The sequence below is a fragment of the Salvelinus sp. IW2-2015 genome, linkage group LG1 (assembly GCF_002910315.2).
Source record: "Salvelinus sp. IW2-2015 linkage group LG1, ASM291031v2, whole genome shotgun sequence".
In the NCBI taxonomy this organism is placed as follows: Eukaryota; Metazoa; Chordata; class Actinopteri; order Salmoniformes; family Salmonidae; genus Salvelinus; species Salvelinus sp. IW2-2015.
Window position 1 is genome coordinate 30,715,408 of NC_036838.1, and position 20,411 is coordinate 30,735,818.

The 20,411-nt window shown below is 41.4% G+C and overlaps 1 protein-coding gene across 1 annotated transcript in view; it reads right to left on the reverse strand.

Annotated features, from left to right (window-relative positions):
• Positions 1-15,154: 15,154 nt before the first annotated feature.
• Positions 15,155-20,411, reverse strand: part of dnai1.2 (dynein, axonemal, intermediate chain 1, paralog 2) — a 33,602-nt gene continuing 28,345 nt past the window's right edge. Inside the window, exon 20 of the mRNA XM_023988592.2 lies at positions 15,155-15,611. Coding sequence (XP_023844360.1) covers positions 15,510-15,611 — 102 coding nt within the window. The 3' untranslated portion in view covers positions 15,155-15,509. The remainder of the gene's footprint in view (positions 15,612-20,411) is intronic.

Consider the following 20,411-nt stretch of genomic DNA (forward strand, 5'->3'; position numbering starts at 1 on the left):
CAGCCTTGCAGGCTTGATGTACTTATTTAAGCCTGCGGGGTAAACGTAGCCTTGAGACTGGCAATGTGAGACTAGAGCAGGGCTCTCCGTCCCTGTTCCCGCAGAGCTACCATCCTTTAGGTTTTCAATCCAACCCTAATCTAGAACACCTGATTCTAATAATTAGCTGGTTGATAAACTGAACCAGGTTAGTTACAACTGGGGTTGGAGCGAAAATTTACAGGAGGGTAGCTATCCAGGAACAGGTTTAGAGACCCCTGGACTAGAGAGACCTAAACTGACAGTGACTTAGACCTTGGGAATCATCTCAGATGAATGCCCAGGCTAGTCGTGCATCAACCCCGCCCCCCTGCTGATACAGATGGTTCGTTCTGCTGCCTTCAGGGTGAAGAAGGGGTGGTTTGTTGTTGTGGAAAATTCTACGTTCCATGCTTGAGCAATATTCCCGGTTTCTGCTAATGCTTCTGATGTAATAATGTCTCCAAATGTGAACGAATCCCAATTGTATTTCCTTGATTCCTCGCTTCCTCTCTCCTTGCTTCCTTCTCAAAACGCATTGGAGAAGAACGTCAGAGGGGAGGAACCTCGGATCTTCTCCTCCAATGCATTTTGAGGAGGGGCAAGGAGAGAGGAATCAAGGAAATATATCACCCTAAGACCAGTGTACATGCTACTATGAATGATTAAGTGGTAGTCCCTGTTTCCAACCAGTCATTTGAGTGACGTTGTGTTTGGGGTCAATGCTGGGCAAGAGGATAAGCTGATCTTGTTATCGTATGAGAGATTGTCATCTATTCAATGTGCTTAATGAAAGACATTGAGGCGAGTATTGTATTTATATTGATTTCAATGTCATGGATCAGTGAAGCAGTGAAAGAAAGAGGTTCAGAATCACTGTTCATTGCCTCTGCGTGGAATGGAAACAAATGAGAAAGAGCAGAAGACCAGTTTCCCATTACCTCAGCACATCACAGATTTGTTTTCTATCGAAGGAAGTTAATGCAATATTAGGTTAATAAACAGTATTGAATTCATCATTCAAAATGCAATACCAGAGAGTGCAAACAAATATGCCTGAATGCATTGCTCTATAAAAATGACTTCAAATATGAAACTATTAGGGACGCATACTTTGTGTTGCTCAACATTCTGACCATGTATACTGCTACCATATACAGCCAAACCGTGCTATGTTTTCTTTTTCTCTCTCTGACCTACAATCCACAGTCCCGGAGGCAATGTGTTCTGCCTGTCTGATGTGCTCCGTAGTACCCCCAGGATTTACAAGACGTTTGTTATTTGTCCTTTTAAAGCTTGACTTTGAGCAGCGACAAAATGGAAGTCAAGCTTAGTACGCAGGCTTCATAACAAACAGAACAGCTGCCTTATGCCCCGATGTTAACGTTAATGTTACTCTTACACCATTTATAAAGATTACAACACCAGTCGTAATACAGTGACTTGACTCAAACTCTTTAGCTCTGTGAGGAGCATACATCCTCCACAAATGTTTTAATAATAAATAATACATACAGTTGAAGTCGGAAGTTTACATACACCTTAGCCAAATACATTTAAACTCAGTTTTTCACAATTCCTGACATTTGATCCTAGCAAAAATTCCCTGTCTTAGGTCAGTTAGGATCACCACTGTCACGCCCTGACCATAGGGAGCCCTAGTTTCTCTATGGTGTAGGAGGTCAGGGCATGACTAGGGGGTATTCTAGTATAATATTTCTATGTTGTGTTCTAGTTTATGTTTTCTATGTTGGTGTTTTGTATGATTCCCAATTAGAGGCAGCTGGTAATCGTTGTCTCTAATTGGGGATCATATTTAAGTAGATATTTTTCCCACCTGTGTTTGTGGGATATTATTTTGTGTTTGTGCATCACGTAGTCATGTTCCGTTGTTCGTTTATTTGATTTATTGTTTTTGCTGATGTTTCACTTTTGGAATAAATATGTGGAACTCAATATCCGCTGTGCCTTGGTCCCGTTCTTATGACAACCACTTTATTTCAAGAATGCGAAATGTCAGAATAATAGTTGAGAGAATGATTTATTTCCGCTGTTATTTCTTTCATCACATTCCCAGTGGTTCAGAAGTTTACACACACTCAATTCATATTTGGTAGCATTGCCTTTAAATTGTTTAACCTTTACTTAATATCCATCCCTGATCCGGGATCCTCCTCATCAAAAAAGCTGACTAGCATAGCCTAGCCTAACGGGACAGGGATATCATATAATATAATTTTCATGAAATCACAAGTCCAATACAGCAAATGAAAGATAAACATCTTGTGAATCCAGCCATCATTTCCGATTTTTTTAATGTTTTACAGCGAAAACACAATATGTATTTCTATTAGCTAACCACAATAGCCAAAGACTCAACCGCATATTTTCACCATGTTTCTACCGCATAGGTAGTAATAAAAACGCATGAACGCAAATAGAGATATAATTAGCACTAACAAGAAACAACTTCATCAGATAACAGTCTTATAAAATGTTTACAATACATTCATGTTTTGTTCGAAAAATGTGCATATTTGAGGTATAAACTATAGTTTTACATTGCAGTACCTACATCACAATAGCACCGAAGCAGCCAGAATAATTACAGAGAGCAATGTGAAATACATAAATACTCATCATAAAACATTTATGAAAAATACATGGTGTACAGCAAATGAAAGATAACATCTTGTGAATCCAGCCAATATTTCCGATTTTTAAAAGTGTTTTACAGCGAAAAACACATATAATATTTCTATTAGCTCACTACAGTAGCCAAACACCAACGCAATTTACTCCCGCAAAAATAGCTTGCACAAAACGACAAAATAGAGATAAAATTAATCACTAACCTTGAACATATAAGATGACAGTCTTATAACATGCAGGTTATACAACTTATGTTTTGTTCGAAAATGTGCATATTTAGAGCTTACAAATCCTGATTACATTGTGAATAGCAGGCATCAATTCACCAGAATCTTCCAGAGATATTTTGGACACTCACTTAATCTGTGACCAAAGAACTCATCATAAACCTTACATAAAAATACTTGTTGTATGGCAAATGAAAGAACACTGGTTCTTAATGCAACCGCCGTGTTAGATTTTAAAAAATAACTTTACATAAACAACAGCTTGCGTTATTGCGAGACAGCGCTCGCAAAACGGCAGAGAATAGGAAATCATTTTCCACGAAATACGAAATAACATATAATTGTTCTTACTTTTGCTGAGCTTCCATCAGAATCTTGTACAAGGAGTCCTTGGTCCAGAATAATCGTTGTTTGGTTTTAGAATGTCCTTTTCTTCTGTCGAATTCGCGCCAACAATGCTAGCCAAGGTTGATAACGTTCCACCCTCTCTTGACGCAAAGAATGGAAAACTCCAAAAGTCCCAATAACGTTGATAATCTGATAAAACTCGGTTGAAAAAACATACTTTACGATGTTATTATCACACGTATCAAATAAAATAGAGCCGGATATATTCGCCGTGTAACCCGAAAGCTTTTCAGAAGCTAATGTCGAGCTCCGCCTCGCGCCTTGGTAGAGAAAGGAAATTCCTGACCTGCCACTCCAAAGCTTTTGTTCGACCTCAGATCAAGCTAGACACCCATTCCACCTTCACTGCCTGTTGACATCTAGTGGAAGGCGTATGAAGTGCATGTATACTGATATAAATATAAGCCAGTTGAATAGGCAGGCTCGATACAGAAGCCCCATTTTAAGAATTTCACTTCCTGTCTGGAAGTTTGCTGCCAAATGAGTTCTGTTTTACTCACAGATATAATTCAAACAGTTTAGAGAAACTTAGAGTGTTTTCTATCCAATAGTAATAATAATATGCATATTGTTGATCTAGAATAGAGTACGGGCCGTTTAAATTGGGCACGATTTTTCCAAAGTGAAATAGCGACCCCTATTGCAATAAGTTTTTTAACTTGGGTCAAAAGTTTAGGTAGCCTTCTACAAGCTTCCCACAATAAGTTGGGGGAAGTTGGCCCATTCCTCCTGACAGAGCTGGTGTAACCGATGTAGCCGGTGTAGGCCTCCTTGCTCACACACGCTTTTTCAGTTCTGCCTTCAATTTTCTATAGGATTGAGGTTGGGTTTTTGTGTGAGCATCCAATACGACTTTGTTGTCCTTAAGCCATTTTGAAAGTATGTTTGGGGTCATTGTCCATTTGGAAGACATTTGCGACCAAGTTAAATTTCTGACTGAGTCTTGAGTGATGTGCATCAATATTAACATAATTTTCCTACCTCATGATGCCATCTATTTTGTGAAGTGCACCAGTCCGTCTTGCAAGAAGCACCCCCACAACATGATGCGCCACCCCGTGCTTCACGGTTGGGATGGTGTTCTTCGGCTTGCAAGCCGAAATAACGATGGCCATTATGGCCAAACAGTTTTAATTTGTTTCATCAGACCAGAGGAATTTCTCCAAAAGTACAATCTTTTGCCCATGTGCAGTTGCAAACCGTAGTCTGGCTTTTTTGGGGTTTTTGGAGTAGTGGCTTCTTCCTGCTGAGCAGCCTTTTCAGGTTATGTCGATATAGGACTCGTTTTACTGTGGATATAGATACTTGTTACCTGTTTCTCCAGCTTCTCACAAGGTCCTTTGCTGTTGTTCTGGGATTGATTTGCACTTTTCGCCCCAAAGTACGTTAACTCTAGGAGACAGAACGCATTCTCACTGTCCGATAGAGGCGTAGTGAGCGGCCTGCGTGGTCCCATGGTGTTTATACTTGCGTGCTATTGTTTTGTACAGATGAACGTGGTACTTCAGGTGTTGTTGGATGGTCTATGTCCACATGAAGGGTATGAATAAGACTTGTGGAGGTCTACAATTTTTTTTCTGAGGTCTTGGCTGTTTTCCTTTGATTTTCCCATGATGTCAAGCAAAGAGGCACTGAGTTTGAAGGTAGGCCTTGAAATACATCCACAGGTACACCTCCAATTGACTCAAATGATGTCAATTAGCCTATCAGAAGCTTCTAAAGCCCTGACATCATTTTCTGGAATTTTCCAAGCTGTTTAAAGGCACAGTCAACTTAGTGTATGTAAACTTCTGAATTGTGATACAGTGAATTATAAGTGAAATCATCTGTCTGTAAAGAACTGTTGGAAAACTGACGTGTGTCATGCACAAAGTAGATGTCCTGACCGACTTGCCAAAACTATAGTTTGTTAACAAGACATTTGTGGAGTGGTTGAAAAATTAGTTTTAATGACTCCAACCTAAGTGTATGTAAACTTCCGACTTAAACTGTAAGTTTTAAATAAGTAATAAAGTGCCCTCCACTAGAAGAACCAAATACTTACAGTGGTCAAAAGCCTTTGATTACTTCTACACCACTGTTATTCAAACCTGGTCCTGGGAACCCACAGGGTGTGCAGTCATTTATTCCAGCCCACGACTAAAGCACCCCACTCATCGAATCGACTAGTCATCAAGTCCTTGATTTTTAGAGTTAGGTTTGTTAATACTGGGCTAAAACAAAAGTTTTCTTGCCCTGTGGGTCTCCACCATTGAAGAATGCCGTTCTACCCTCTCTCTGCAGGGAGATGCTTGCTCTTACTCAGCCTCAGTGGTTATCACCAGCTCCCGTGTCCCACTTCTTTGGAACTTGCAGAGTCCTTCCTTCCTGCCCACGCGTTGGCAGACAAAGCGCCTATCTGCTGTGCATGTCCTTCCCACATTCAGGCTGACACACATAGCTGACTCTGATCTCAAGGCTGCCTGCCTGGGTATTGTGAGGTGTCTGCGTGTTTATCTCCCAGGAAATGATTTTGCCCTCGTCTGTCATATTAATCACTAGAGTCTCATCGTTATTCATAGGCAAGGTTTGTGTGTGAGTGCGTGTGTGTGTGCGTGCGTGAGTGTGTGTGTGCGTGCATGCGACGGGCTGTCTGTACAGAGGCATTTTTGAAACAACATCCTCAACAACAACATTTACCAACTTGGTGGGAACTATTCCTGGCAAACCTTATAGTCTAAAAGTGGGTGGCACGGACATTGAACAAATGAGACCTGTATAATGCACACACATCAGCTGCATGTCTACGATCGTGTGCTTTATCGAGGCGCGTGATATTCTGTATTCGCTAAAGCAGGGTAAGTGTTCGCTGTGTCACCAGTGGAATTATGAAAAATATACATATTAAAAAAAAAAATCCTATATACTAGAAGGCTATTCAAAATCACAATAATCTCTTGGAAATGAGTGAAGGGTGAGATGCTAACTGTTATCCCCCCCCCCCCCTTGCCACACGTCAATAAGCAACTGCCATCCCCTAACCAAGGCCCATAGACGTTCTCTCCCCCAGACTCATAGGGAATAGAAAGTGTGATTGCCCTAGAACGTAATCGTAAATTCGAGTCCTTACAGGATGCAATAATACAGTCCACACTCAAAAAAGGCCAGTTACTAGAATTGTTTATATTGGATGTTTTTCAACTACTAACTAGAGCTCTACACTTACCTTAGCACTTACATTATCTCTGTACCCAAACACATCTTAAATCTGTTTTTTTCTTTTTTTATGTGATTCTTTCATTAACTGTTCTCTATCTGTTTTCTTGTAATCTCTGCCTCGATCGTGTCGTCAGTATTCTCTTCGTATCTCGCTCTCTTCTCTCTCTCTCTCTCGGAACCCTAGCTTAAATCTCTCTGGCCTCTCTTTCACTCTATCCTTTATCGTTAATTCTTGTTTTTTGTGTGTTGTATCTCTCTCTTCTCTCTGTATCTCTCCTCTGTCTCTCTCGTCTGGCTCTCTCCTCCTCTCTCTCATCTCTCTCTCTCTCTCTCTCTCTCTCTCTCCTGTATCTCTTCTCTCTCTCCGTCTCTCTCTCTCTCTCTCTTCTCTCTCTCTCTCTCTCTCTACTCTCTCTCTCTCTCTCTCTTCTCTCTCTCTCTCTCTCTCTCTCTCTCTCTCTCTCTCTTCCTCTCTCTCTCTCTCTCTCTCTCTCTCTCTCTTCTCTCTCTCTCCTCTCTCTCTCTCCTCTCTCTCTCTCTCTCTGTGCTCATTCAGACTTCCCTACTCGGAAACCCTGAAATATTGTGCGATTTGGCCATGCCCTATGCCACGAGCCAAGCTGAAAGTCAGTGAGTGGTTGTGACAGGCACATTTGTAAAATACAGCTTGTTGTGTAAGGCAGACCCCTGGGTAATTAGGCACACTATTCTCCTCTCCATGGTTCATATCGCTTCTGACATATTCTGGATAACCCCTCCAGGCCACCTCTCCCATTGGAAGACGATTTGGAGAGGCCTGCAGGGCCAACTTGCCTTCTTTATCTCTCTGTGCAGTGGTGCAATGGGACAAAGAGTGGAGAGATTGAGAGAAAAGAGAAAGAGATGTGAAAGAGGGAGATTGAAAGAGAGAGATTGAAAGAGACAGAGGAAGAGCGAGATAATTCTACATCCATATCCACTTCCATAACCTGTGTCTGTCTTCTGTAGGCTATGCCTTTCTATAAGAAGTGTGAACTGCTCAAGAGATTGAATGTAAGCACACCCACCTGTTTAATTCACCTATTTGTATCCTGTACAATGGATTAAAGTGAGTAAAATAAATAAATGTATGCTTTTTGTGGGATATGCTCCAACTCCTTTCTACCTCAAATTAATCCTTTTGGAAGTTTTCTTGTTGATTCCTTCTCATCACCTGTTTAATTATCGGTCCATCCTTTGCCAGCTCTGCAGGATGACCACCCCAGTGATTACTGCAGCTGCTCTCTCTGTTATTGACAAACACACACACACACACACACACCCACACACACACACACACACACACACACACACACCCACACACACACACACACACACACACACACACACACCACAACACACCACACACACACACACAACACACACACACACACACACCACACACACACACACACCACACACACACACACACACAGCAGAATCTTTTCTGCTGCTAGAGTCAGAGTAGACCATTATTTGCTACAAAATGTGGCATGGATTAGGGCTAACTCTGCTCTATCCCGAGCCATATATTTAAATATATAGTGCATTCGGAAAGWATTCAGACCCCTTGACTTTTTCCACATTTTGTTACATTACAGCCTTATTCTAAAATGGATTAAATCGTTTTTTCCTCAACAATCTACACACAATAACCCATAATGACAAACCAAAAACAAGGTTTTTAGAAATTTTTGCAAATGTCMATTTTTTAAATTTTATTTATGTAAGTATTCAGACCCTTTGCTATGGGACTCGAAATTGAGCTCAGGTGCATCCTGTTTTCATTGATCATCCTTGAAATGTTTCTAAAATTTGATTGTAGTCCACCTGTGGTAAATTCAATTGATTGGACATGATTTGGAAAGGCACACACCTGTTTATGTAAGGTCCCACTGTTGACAGTGCATGTCAGAGCAAAAACCAAGCCATGAGGTTGAAGGAATTGTCCGTAGAACTCAGAGACAGGATTGTGTCGAGGCACAGATCTGGGGAAGGGTGCCAAAACATTTCTGCAACATTGAAGGTCCTCAAGAACACAGTGGCCTCCATCATTCTCAAATAGAAGAAGTTTGGAACCACCAAGACTCTTCCTAGAGCTGGCCGCCCTGCCAAACTGAGCAGTCGGGGGAGAAGGGTGTTGGTCAGGGAGGTGACCAAGAACCTATGGTCACTCTGACATGGCTCCAGAGTTCATCTGTGGAGATGGGAGAACCTTCCATAAGGACAACCATCTCTGCAGCACTCTCCACCAATCAGGCCTTTATAGTAGAGTGGCCAGACGGAAGCCACTTTTTAGTAAAAGGCAAATGACAGCCCGATTTGGAGATTGCCACAAGGTACCTAAATGTCTCTCAGACCATGAGAAACAAGATTCTCTGGTCTGATGAAACCAAAATTGAACGCTTTGGCCTGAATGCCAAGAGTCAGGTTCGGAAGAAAATTGGCACCATCTGTACGGTGAAGCATGGTGGTGGCAGCATCATGCTGTGGGGATGTTTTTCAGCGGCAGGGACTGGGAGACTAGTCAGGATCGAGGGAAAGATGAACGGAGCAAAGTATAGAAAGATCCTTCCAACAGGACAATTTAATTTTWAAWTTTTTTATTTAACCAGATAGGCCAATTGAGAACAAGTTCTCATTTACAACTGCGACCTGGCCAAGATAAAGCAAAGCAGTGCGACACATACAACACAGAGTTACACATGGAATAAACAAACGTACAGTCAATAACACAATAGAAAAGTTTACATACAGTGTGTGCAAATGAAGTAAGATTAGGGAGGTAAGGCAATAAATAGGCCATAGTGGCGAAATAATGACAATTTAGCAATTAAACACTGGAGTGATAGATGTGCAGAAGATCAATGTGCAAGTACATATACTGGGGTGCAAAGGAGCAAAAAAACAAACAATATGGGGATGAGGTAGTTGGGTGGGCTAATTACAGATGGGCTATGTACAGAAGCAATGATCTGTAAGCTGCTCTGACAGCTGATGCTTAAAGTTAGTGAGGGAGATATGAGTCTCCAGCTTCAGTGATTTTTGCAATTCGTTCCAGTCATTGGCAGCAGAGAACTGGAAGGAAAGGCGGCCAAAGGAGGAGTTGGCTTTGGGGGTGACCAGTGAAGTATACCTGCTTGAGCGCGTGCTATGGGTAGGTGCTGCTATGGTGACCAGTGAGCTGAGATAAGGTGGGGCTTTACCTAGCAAAGACTTATAGATGACCTGGAGCCAGTGGGTTTGGCGACGAATATGAAGCGAGGGCCAGCCAACGAGAGCATACAGGTTGCAGTGGTGGGTAGTATATAGGGCTTTGGTGACAAAATGGATGGCACTGTGATAGACTGCATCCAATTTGCTGAGTAGAGTGTTGGAGGCTATTTTATAAATGACATCGCTGAATTCAAGGATCGGTAGGATAGTCAGTTTTACGAGGGTATGTTTGGCAGCATGAGTGAAGAATGCTTTGTTGCGAAATAGGAAGCTGATGAACCTAAGCACAAGTCTCAATGTCCTTGAGTGGCCCAGCCAGAGCCCGGACTTGAACCCAATCGAACATCTCTGGAGAGACGTGAAAATAGCTGTGCAGCGAAGCTCCCCATCCAACCTGACAGAGCTTGAGAGGATCTGCAAAGAAGAATGGGAGAAACTCCCCAAATACAAGTGTGCCAAGCTTGTAGCGTCATACAGAAGAAGACTCGAGGCTGTAATTGCTGCCAAAGGTACTTCAACAAGGTACTGAGTAAAGGGTCTGAATACTTACGTAAAAGTACTGWGTAAATGGTCTGAATACTTATGTAAATGTGATATTTCAGTTTTTTTATTTATAAATTAGGAAACATTTCTATAAACCTGTTTTGGCTTTGKCATTTTGGGTTATTGTGTGTWGATTGATGAGGGAAAAAACTATTTAATCAATTTTAGAATAAGGCTGTAACGTAACAAAATGTGGAAAAGGTCAAGGGGTCTGAATACTTTCCGAAGGCACTGTATATGATCCGGCTCTACCACATCCCTGTTTAACAGTGGATAAGTGTGAGTATCTGTTTTACAGTAACGGTCGGTAGGTGTGTGTATGTCCGAGCATGCATGTGTTTGTTGCACAATAGATTATCTTTGTATCTGAACCTCTTTTCTTCCTCATCTCTCCCTCCTAACTCTTTATTTGTATCCTTTGGTAAAATCATTTTTCTTCCTGCTTAGTGTTGGGGTGTGCCCTCAAGGCAGGGTGAAAATTGTGTCACTTCTTGAAATATTATGTTGTTGTTGAGGTCCGTAAGCAGGAAGTTGCCCCACTGTGTATGATGATGTCATGGGAGTCTACCGTTAAACTTATTCTGAAAACTGCACTCCATGCATCCACCTGCCACTATTATCTAGCCATGGAATATCTGCTAAAGTCTTTCAAGCTTGCCATGAAAAATGTACAGGTAAACAAAATAGGGTTGTCACGATACCATACTCGCAAAATCGTGGCAAGGAAACAAAACATGAAGAGGACTAGATCTCCTGAGAAAAATGTTGGAAACAAGCATCCTTACGTTGTCCCCAAGAATCATGTTCCTTTTCCAAGCTACAGTGGCTTGCAAAAGTATTAACTCCCTTCACATTTTTTCTATTTTGTTGCCTTACAACCTGGAATTAAAATKGATTTTGGGGGGGGTTGTATCATTTGATTTACACAACATGCCTACCACTTTGAAGATGCAAAGTAAGACAAAATAAGACAACAGAACTTGAGCGTGCATAACTATACACCCCCCAAACCCAATACTTCGTACAGCCACCTGTACGAAGTAAAGTCTTGGGGTATGTCTCTATAAGCTTGGCACATCTAGCCACTGGGATCTTTGCCCATTCTTCAGGGCAAAACTGCTCCAGCTCTTTCAAGTTGGATGGGTTCCGCTGGTGTACAGCAATCTTTAAGTCATACCACAGATTCTCAATTGGATTGAGGTCTGGGCTTTGACTAGGCCATTCCAATACATTTAAAATGTTTCCCCTTAAACCACTCGAGTGTTGCTTTAGCAGTATGCTTAGGGTCATTGTCCTGCTGGAAGGTGAACCTCCGTCCCAGTCTCAAATCTCTGGAAGACTGAAACATGTTTCCTTCAAGAATGTCCCTGTATTTAGCTCCATCCATCATTCCTTCAATTCTGACCAGTTTCCCAGTCCCTGCCGATGAAAAACATCCCCACAGCATGATGCTGCCACCGCCATGCTTCACTGTGGGATGTTGTTCTCGGGGTGATGAGAGGTGTTGGGTTTGTGCCAGACATAGCGTTTTCCTTGATGGCTAAAAAGCTACATTTTTGTCTCATCTGACCAGAGTACCTTCTTCCATATGTTTGGGGAGTCTCCGACATGCATTTTGGCGAACACCAAACGTGTTTGCTTATTTTTTTCTTTAAGCATTGGCTTTTTTCTGACCCCTCTTCCGTAAAGCCCAGCGCTGTGGAGTGTACAGCTTAGTGGTCCTATGGACAGATACTCAAATCTCCGCTGTGGAGCTTTGCAGCTCCTTCAGGGTTATCTTTGGTCTCTTTGTTGCCTCTCTGATTAATGCCCTCGTTGCCTGGTCTGTGAGTTTTGGTGGGTGGCCCTCTCTTGGCAGGTTTGTTGTGGTGCCATATTCTTTCCATTTTTYATAATGGATTTAATGGTGGTCCGTGGGATGGTCAAATTTTCTGATATTTTTTTATAACCCAACGCTGATCTGTACTTCTCCATAACTTTGTCCCTGACCTGTTTGGAGAGCTCCTTGGTCTTCATGGTGCCGCTTGCTTGGTGGTGCCCCTTGCTTAGTGGTGTTGCAGACTCTGGGGCCTTTCAGAATAGGTGTATATATACTGAGATCATGTGACACTTAGATTGCACACAGGTGGACTTTATTTAACTAATTATGTGACTTCGGAAGGTAATTGGTGGCACCAGATCTTATTTAGGGGATTCATAGCAAAGGGAGTGAATACATATGCACACACCACTTTTCAGTTTTTATTTTTAAGAATTTTTTGAAACAAGTAATTTTTTTCATTTCAATTCACTAATTTGGACAATTTTGTGTATATCCATTACATGAAATCCAAATAAAAATCTATTTAAATTACAGGTTGTAATGCAACGATATAGGAAAAACGCCAAGGGGGATGAATACTTTTGCAAGGCACTGTATAGCACACAATATTTTACATACAGTAGGTTTTTTAAAGGACCAAAGAATGGGGTCTGCTTTTTGCCCTGGAAAATCAGGTATCGTAGTATCACGATACTGGTATAGTGACAACCCTAAAAAAGAGGTGCTAAATATAAATGTGTAAGAACATATGTACAGTATGCCTGCGTCCMAAATGGCACCATATTCCCCTTCATAGTGCTTAACAATATGTCCAGCACATAGTAGTAGTGCACTATATATGAAACATGGTGCCATTTGTGATGCCCTCTATGTAAACAAATGTTACCTAATACATGCTTGATGATGCTTTTCAAGAACATTTATAGGTATGCAAAAGTTAATTAGGAAGAACCGGCATAAGAGCAGCTTTACAATTTCACTACTGCATTCAGAACATCAGCATGTGGTATGTCTCARGGATGTAAAGTTGCTGAGTGGATAATTTACAGATAAGGGAGCAGATGTTATATGTAAGTGGGACAAAACAAGCAATACGGAATGTCTAAAGGCTACAATGAAGAGACTGCATTGTGCATCAAAAATATATTTGTTTTCTGACAGGCTTTTTTCTCTACCTCCTAACATTTCTCAAATGTTTTCTGTTGCAGGGCAACCACTGTAAAGCCAACCGTTGTAGCCAACCTGCGGAGAGCCGTCCGCCTCACACACATGTCCAGGATGTACCGACATCACTGTGGATCATCATCATAGAGAGCCAGCTGCAGCGGTTTGACCCTTGGGGGTCCTGATGACTGGGCCCTGATTGACTCTGAGACATAGCAGGGGCAGCGGTGAAGACTTACTCCAGACAAAATAGAAAGAGAGATTTGAGAACTATAGGACATAAAAACATCTCTCCAATATACAGTGCTGTATCATTAGAAGACATTTCATTTTTTGTTCAAGTAAATCGAGGGTTGAATTACATTTTTTCCCCAAAATGAAAGCATAGACTGCTTCCTGGGACTGATACTTTACTCTAATATATTCATATTTTAAAGGTTGTTCTTCAGTATTACAAGAATGAAAACGAAGATGAAGCCTTAGAGCAAGTTAAAAGCTTAAAAGCAGTTGTTACATTTTTGATGGGGAGCCTGAGTCGAGGAACTATATATATATATTTTAAATGACATCATACTGACATCATCTGTCCTGCACAAATATCACAACAYCAAGAGCTCTAGAATCATTCTAGTTGGCGCCAGTCTACCCACCCACAGATATTTGAATACATTCACACCATATACTCTTACTCTGAGTCTACAGTTAAAGAGAGCCCACTCTAGTGTTGGGTGACTCGTTTCAGTTGACTCGGCTCCTGTTTGGTTTGTGTCATGGAGTCCGGGGAGAGACTGGGGCTGTCCACGGCAGCTGTGGTGGCCATCGCCTGCAATGCCCTGGTGGCCATCCTCCTCCTCGTCCTCTTCCTCGTCATCTACAGGGCCTGCAAGGTGCCCTCCAGCCAGGAGAGGCTGCCAGTGCTGGCTGTTCCCGCTGGGCAGCCGCAACAGAGCAGCGAACACAAGTACTTGCTGACCTCCTGACTGGCAGCTAGAGAGAGTGAGCACCATAGCGTATATTAAATGCTCAGGGAGGTACTGTATAGTAGAGGAATAGACTGATCCCCTGTATAGTAGACCGAATAGACTGATCTCTACTAGCCAACTGGCTAGTAGAGGAGTGGGTGCCAGACAAATTGGCTCTAACTGCATGTCAACTGTCAAGCAGACAACACTCACTGGCCCTCTTAAAAATCAAAGTATAACTATTCCTCTTAAATTCAGCAGCGGAATGAATGAAACAACCTGTAACAGTTAAAAATGTGTCTCAGAGACAAGTTGGCATCAATAACTCAACTGTTATAGTCCGTTTTGATCTTCTTGGTCCTTGATRGTACTGACATGGATAACGAAATGCAGGCATAAATGTGTTATACACACACACGCACACACTCACAACCTAGTGAGGTCAAAGACACATGGTTTAACACAAGGTTAGTTCATGTGGAGTCAAAGAGGCTAGAACCTTGAGTGTCTGAGGACTGGACCAGACTTCTCCGAAGGACTGGACTTCTGCAAAGCTTCTAAATGCTTYTCATTTCAGACATTTTCTTGCGAAGAAAAACAAGCCTGTGTGTATTGACGGTAACAGCGGGCTGTGTGGAGTGTGTCACTCATACATGGTCATGGTCACTCATACATAGCAGTGGTCTGTGAGCGAAGCATACCAAGTGTTATGTAAGGAGCTTAGAGGCTTTGTTCGCTTTGTCCTCTTAAAATGTGGTCCTCTCAGTACTAACCTCCTTTGGTACAGTGTCAATGACAGCCCACACATTGTTGTAGGACAGTACTCCTACAACTCCTATTATGTGACTTGTTCTGACGAGGACATAGCATCTCTTCCCCTTCACAACAAAAATAACAAGACGTGCCAGACATTGRAATGATACATTTTTTAATGAATATTTCCAAACAAACTGAGCTACTCTGTTTTCCAAAACAAAAAAATATATCCCAAAGCTTGAGTGGTTTTGCCGCATCAGGTAAAGAAGACTTTGCTGGTTGCACAATGACTATCTATATGTTTAGTATAGTGCACAGCGCAAGAGTGAGAAAAACAGTAGGCTAGATTGCAGATTCAATAGACAGCACTGTACTTCAACATGGGAAGGAACGGTGGCTTTAGTATCGCAGGTTTAGAAGACATAAGACAGTAGGAATAAGGCATGAATGGTGGTGGGTTTATAACTGGAGTGCAGTAGTAAAAATAGTGGGCGACCACAGTCCTGCATGGTGTTGTCATAGTTTCTAAGCATTGCTGTTCTCTGGCTCCCGCAGTAAACTCAGCAGCTTCTCCATCTTGGCGATCTCCACCTCAGGCCCCTTGGGCAGCTCCTGACCCTTCTTCTCCTGGTGAGAGACACAGTAGCACACATGTCAAATACCGGAGGGGAAACAACTTGACCTTAATGAAGAAAAACATACACTGAAAACAAGCTGGGMAGGAAGGGATGATAAACAAAGACAAGATAAAAGACCTGGAGAAATGCAATCCAATAAAAGCCTTTCTTTCCGGAGACTAAGAAATTAGAAAAAGGCAGACTTGCAGAGCGTGCAACTTCCAATATGGAATGTGTTATTGGCAGTTAAAACTCATCCATTGTTGACTTCAAACGTGGCCAACAAGAGGTAAAGGAAGCGGTCCAACATGGTGTCCGGTGGTAATGTGGCCACCTGGCACTTCTCCCATGCTGTTCTGGAGGTTCATCATTTCTCCCTGGGAGGACATCAAGTACCTCCTCCTTATCTGAGATCATCACTATGGTTACCGACCTAGCTGATGGAACACTGTGTATCCGGGGGTGAGACTTTAACTGAATTAACATCCTTTGGATTATTTACTTGAGAGCGCTGGTTATTTTCAGCGGTCATTGCCCAACCTTGCTAACTGGTAAGGACTAAGGAAGGGTATGATTCAATCCAACATGCATTGCGGTACATGTCATGCACAGAGTGCTTTAACACTCTTGAAAAACACTAATGCTGTTTCTAGAAGTTGCAAGGTAGAAGTGCGAGGACAGGCGGGCAGACCGGACATAGTWTCTTAATTGGTGCATTTATTAAAATATTCCCCTATCTGTTTAAATATGCCCCCTCTATCTGTTTAAGGCATTTCATCATATCTGATAGATATGGGAGAGAGAGAGAAAGCTGAATGGGCAGAGATGATAAGTAGTGGAGTGAGATTCATCTTTCTCCACCCAGCCCATTCCTGTTCCTGCTGCCTGCTCCAACCCTCATACAACATCTCTATACTATATTATAGGGATCCTCAAAGCACACAGGGCTGGGCTGCAGAGTGTTATAGCACAGAGACCTTCACACACACACACAGCAGTTTAACATGGTGGTCTAATATTGAATTTATGGAAATTCAGTGACAGAGCGCTGCAATATTCACAATCTTCGAAAATATATTTTGCAAAAATGCTACAGATGACTTGATGCTGTAGTGGATGACTTGATTTAGGCAGTGGTACAGTGAGTAGATAGCTGACTGGCCTTGAAAAAATACATCTCATTCATAACCTTGTTTAGAAAGCTTTTACCGAGGGGGAGCTTATCTTGTCGGCATGCATGGGACAGAGATCTTCAAATCATGGCACTTGTCCTACCTATTTCAATAGGATTTCTCTCAATGCCGAGAGGTTATGCATATAGATGAGACCCCAGTGCTGCATTGCAGACTAATATAACACGTAGGCTCCTAAATCAGGGGCTTGTTCAGGAGGGTGCAACGTTACAGGACATGCAGATAGATATACTGTAGAACATTGGTTCTCAATTGGTTTTGCCTCGGAACCCAAATTTAACCAGGTTGTCTCAGTCACAATCCAATATTCACATTGCGAATAATGTTTTGCCAAAATGCAAGCTGGAAAACTATTTTTGATGCTATATTGATAGTAAACGTACCAATTATATGACAACAGTCAAACATTTTTCATTGTCAATAATTCAATTTTGCCAATATTTTTTATGAAGAATGTTAAGGTCACTGTTTGTGATCACAAAATCAACCAAATCCGCTAAATATCGCTGCTAATAATACTGTGATTGAAGAAAAATTGTTAAGATGTTAAATTAAATGTGAAAAAATATAGGATCATTATCATGTCTACACTTGTTCTTCCTGGTTTTAGTCACAGTGGTGTAAAGTACTAAAGGAAAAATACATTAATGTACTACAATAAATCGTTTTTTGGGGTATATGTAAAAATAAATAAAAATATGTACTTTACTATTTATATTTTTGACAACTTTTACCTTTACTTCACTACATTCCTAAAGAAAATAATGTACTTATTATTCCATACATTTTCCCTGACACACAAATTATTCATTACATTTTCAATGCTTAGCAGGACAGGAAAATGGTCAAATTCACGCACTTATCATCCCTACTGCCTCAGATTTTGCGGCTTCACTAAACACATGCTTTGTTTGTAAATTATGTCTGAGTGTTGGAGTGTGCCCCTGGCTATCCGTAAATAAATAAAAACAAGAAAATTGTTCCATCTGGTTTGCTTAATATATGCTATTTGCAATGATTAATACTTTTAATTTTGATACTTAAGTATATTTTTGCAATTACATTTACTTTTGATACTTAAGTATATTTAAAACCAAATACATTTTGACTATTACCCAAATACTATTTTACTGGGTGACATTCACTTTTACTTGAAATCAGGATAAGGTAAGACCCAGATGCAGACTGTGTCGAAGTAACAACGTTTATTATAGCAACAGAGGCAAAGGTACAGGACGGCAGGCAGGCTCAGGGTCAGGACAAGGAGGGCGAGAAAAAGAGAGGCTGGGAAAAGACAGGAGCTGACAGGACAAACGCTGGTAAGCTTGACAAACAAGACTAACTGACAACAGACAAACAGAGAACACAGGTATAAATACACAGGGGATAATGGGGAAGATGGACGACACCTGGAGGGGGATGGAGACAATCACAAAGACAGGTGAAACAGATCAGGGCTTGACACTTGGGTCACTTTCTATTAATGTATCTTTAAATTTACTCAAGAATGACAATTGGCTACTTTTTCCACCACTGTTTAGTCGATTTCATTTAAAAAAACGAATATACACATATATTTACAGTACCAGTCAAAAGTTTGGACATACCTACTCATTCAAGGTTTTTTCTTTATTTTGTAGAATAATAGTGAATACATAAAAACGATGAAATAACACATATGGAATCATGTAGTAACCAAAAAAGTGTTAAACAAATCAAAATATACAGTTGAAGTGGGAAGTTTACATACACTTAGGTTGGAGTCATTAAAACTTGTTTTTCAACCACTCCACAAATTTCTTGTTAACAAACTATAGTTCTGGCAAGTCGGTTAGGACATCTATTTTGTGCATGTGTCACGAGCGTCGTCTTGAAAATGACCGGACCAAGGTGCAGCGTGGTGAGCGTACATTTTTCTTTATTTTTAAATGTCGCCAACAAAACAATAAACAACAAAAAACGAACGTGAAGCTCCGTAAGGCTATACATGCATACACGAAGACAACATCCCACAACTAAGGTGGCAAAACAGGCTGCCTAAGTATGATTCCCAATCAGAGACAACGATAGACAGCTGCCTCTGACTGGGAACCACACTCGGCCAAAAACAAAGAAATATAGAACATAGAATTTCCCACCCGAGTCACACCCTGACCAAACAAACATAGAGAAAAAAAGGTAATTTTCCCAACACTCATAATTCACTGTATCACAATTCCAGTGGGTCAGAAAATTCCCAAAAATTATGTCAGGGCTTTAGAAGCTTCTGATAGGCTAATTGACATCATTTGAGTCAATTGGAGGTGTACCTGTGGATGTATTTCAAGGCCTACCTTCAAACTCAGTGCCTCTTTGCTTGACATCATGGGAAAATCAAAAGGAATCAGCCAAGACATCAGAAAAAAGATTGTAGACCTCCACAAGTCTGATTCATCCTTAGGAGCAATTTCCAAATACCTGAAGGTACCACGTTCATCTGTACAAACAATAGCACGCAAGTATAAACACGATGGGACCACACAGCCATCATACCGCTCAGGAAGAAGATGCGTTCTGTCTCCTAGAGATGAATGTACTTTGGGGCGAAAAGTGCAAATCAATCCCAGAACAACAGCAAAGGACCTTGTGAAGATGCTGGAGGAAACGGGTACAAAAGTATCTATATCCACAGTAAAACGAGTCCTATATCAACATAACCTGAAAGGCCACTCAAAAAGGAAGAAGCCACTGCTCCAAAACCCCCATAAAAAAGCCAGACTACGGTTTGCAACTGCACATGGGTACAAAGATCGTACTTTTTGGAGAAAAGTCCTCTGGTCTGATGAAACATAAATAGAACTGTTTGGCCATAATGACCATCGTTACGTTTGACGGAAAAAGGGGGAGGCTTGCAAGCCGAAGAACACCATCCCAACCRTGAAGCACAGGGGTGGCAGCATCACTTCATGGGGGTGCGTTGCTGCAGGAGGGACTGGTGCACTTCACAAAATAGATGGCATCACGAGGTAGGAAAATGATGTGGATATATTGATGCAACATCTCAAGACATCAGTCAGGAAGTTAAAGCTTGGTCGCAAATGGGTCTTCCAAATGGACAATGACCCCAAGCATACTTCCAAAGTTGTGGCAAAATGGCTTAAGGACAACAAAGTCAAGGTATTGGAGTGGCCATCACAAAGCCCTGACCTCAATCCTATAGAAAATTGGTGGGCAGAACTGAAAAAGCGTGTTCGAGCAAGGAGGCCTACAAACCTGACTCGGTTACACCAGCTCTGTCAGGAGGAATGGGCCAAAATTCACCCACTTTATTGTGGGAAGCTTGTGGGAAGGCTACCCGAAACATTTGACCCAAGTTAAACAATTGAAAGGCAATGCTAGCAAATACTAATTGAGTGTATGTAAACTTCTGACCCACTGGGAATATGATGAAATAAATAAAAGCTGAAATAAATCATTCTCTCTACATTATTCTGACATTTCCAATTCTTGAAATAAAGTGGTGATCCTAACTGACCTAAAACAGGGAATTTTTACTTGGATTAAATGTCAGTAATTGTGAAAAATTKAGTTTAAATGTATTTGGATAAGGTGTATGTAAACTTCCGACTTCAACTGTA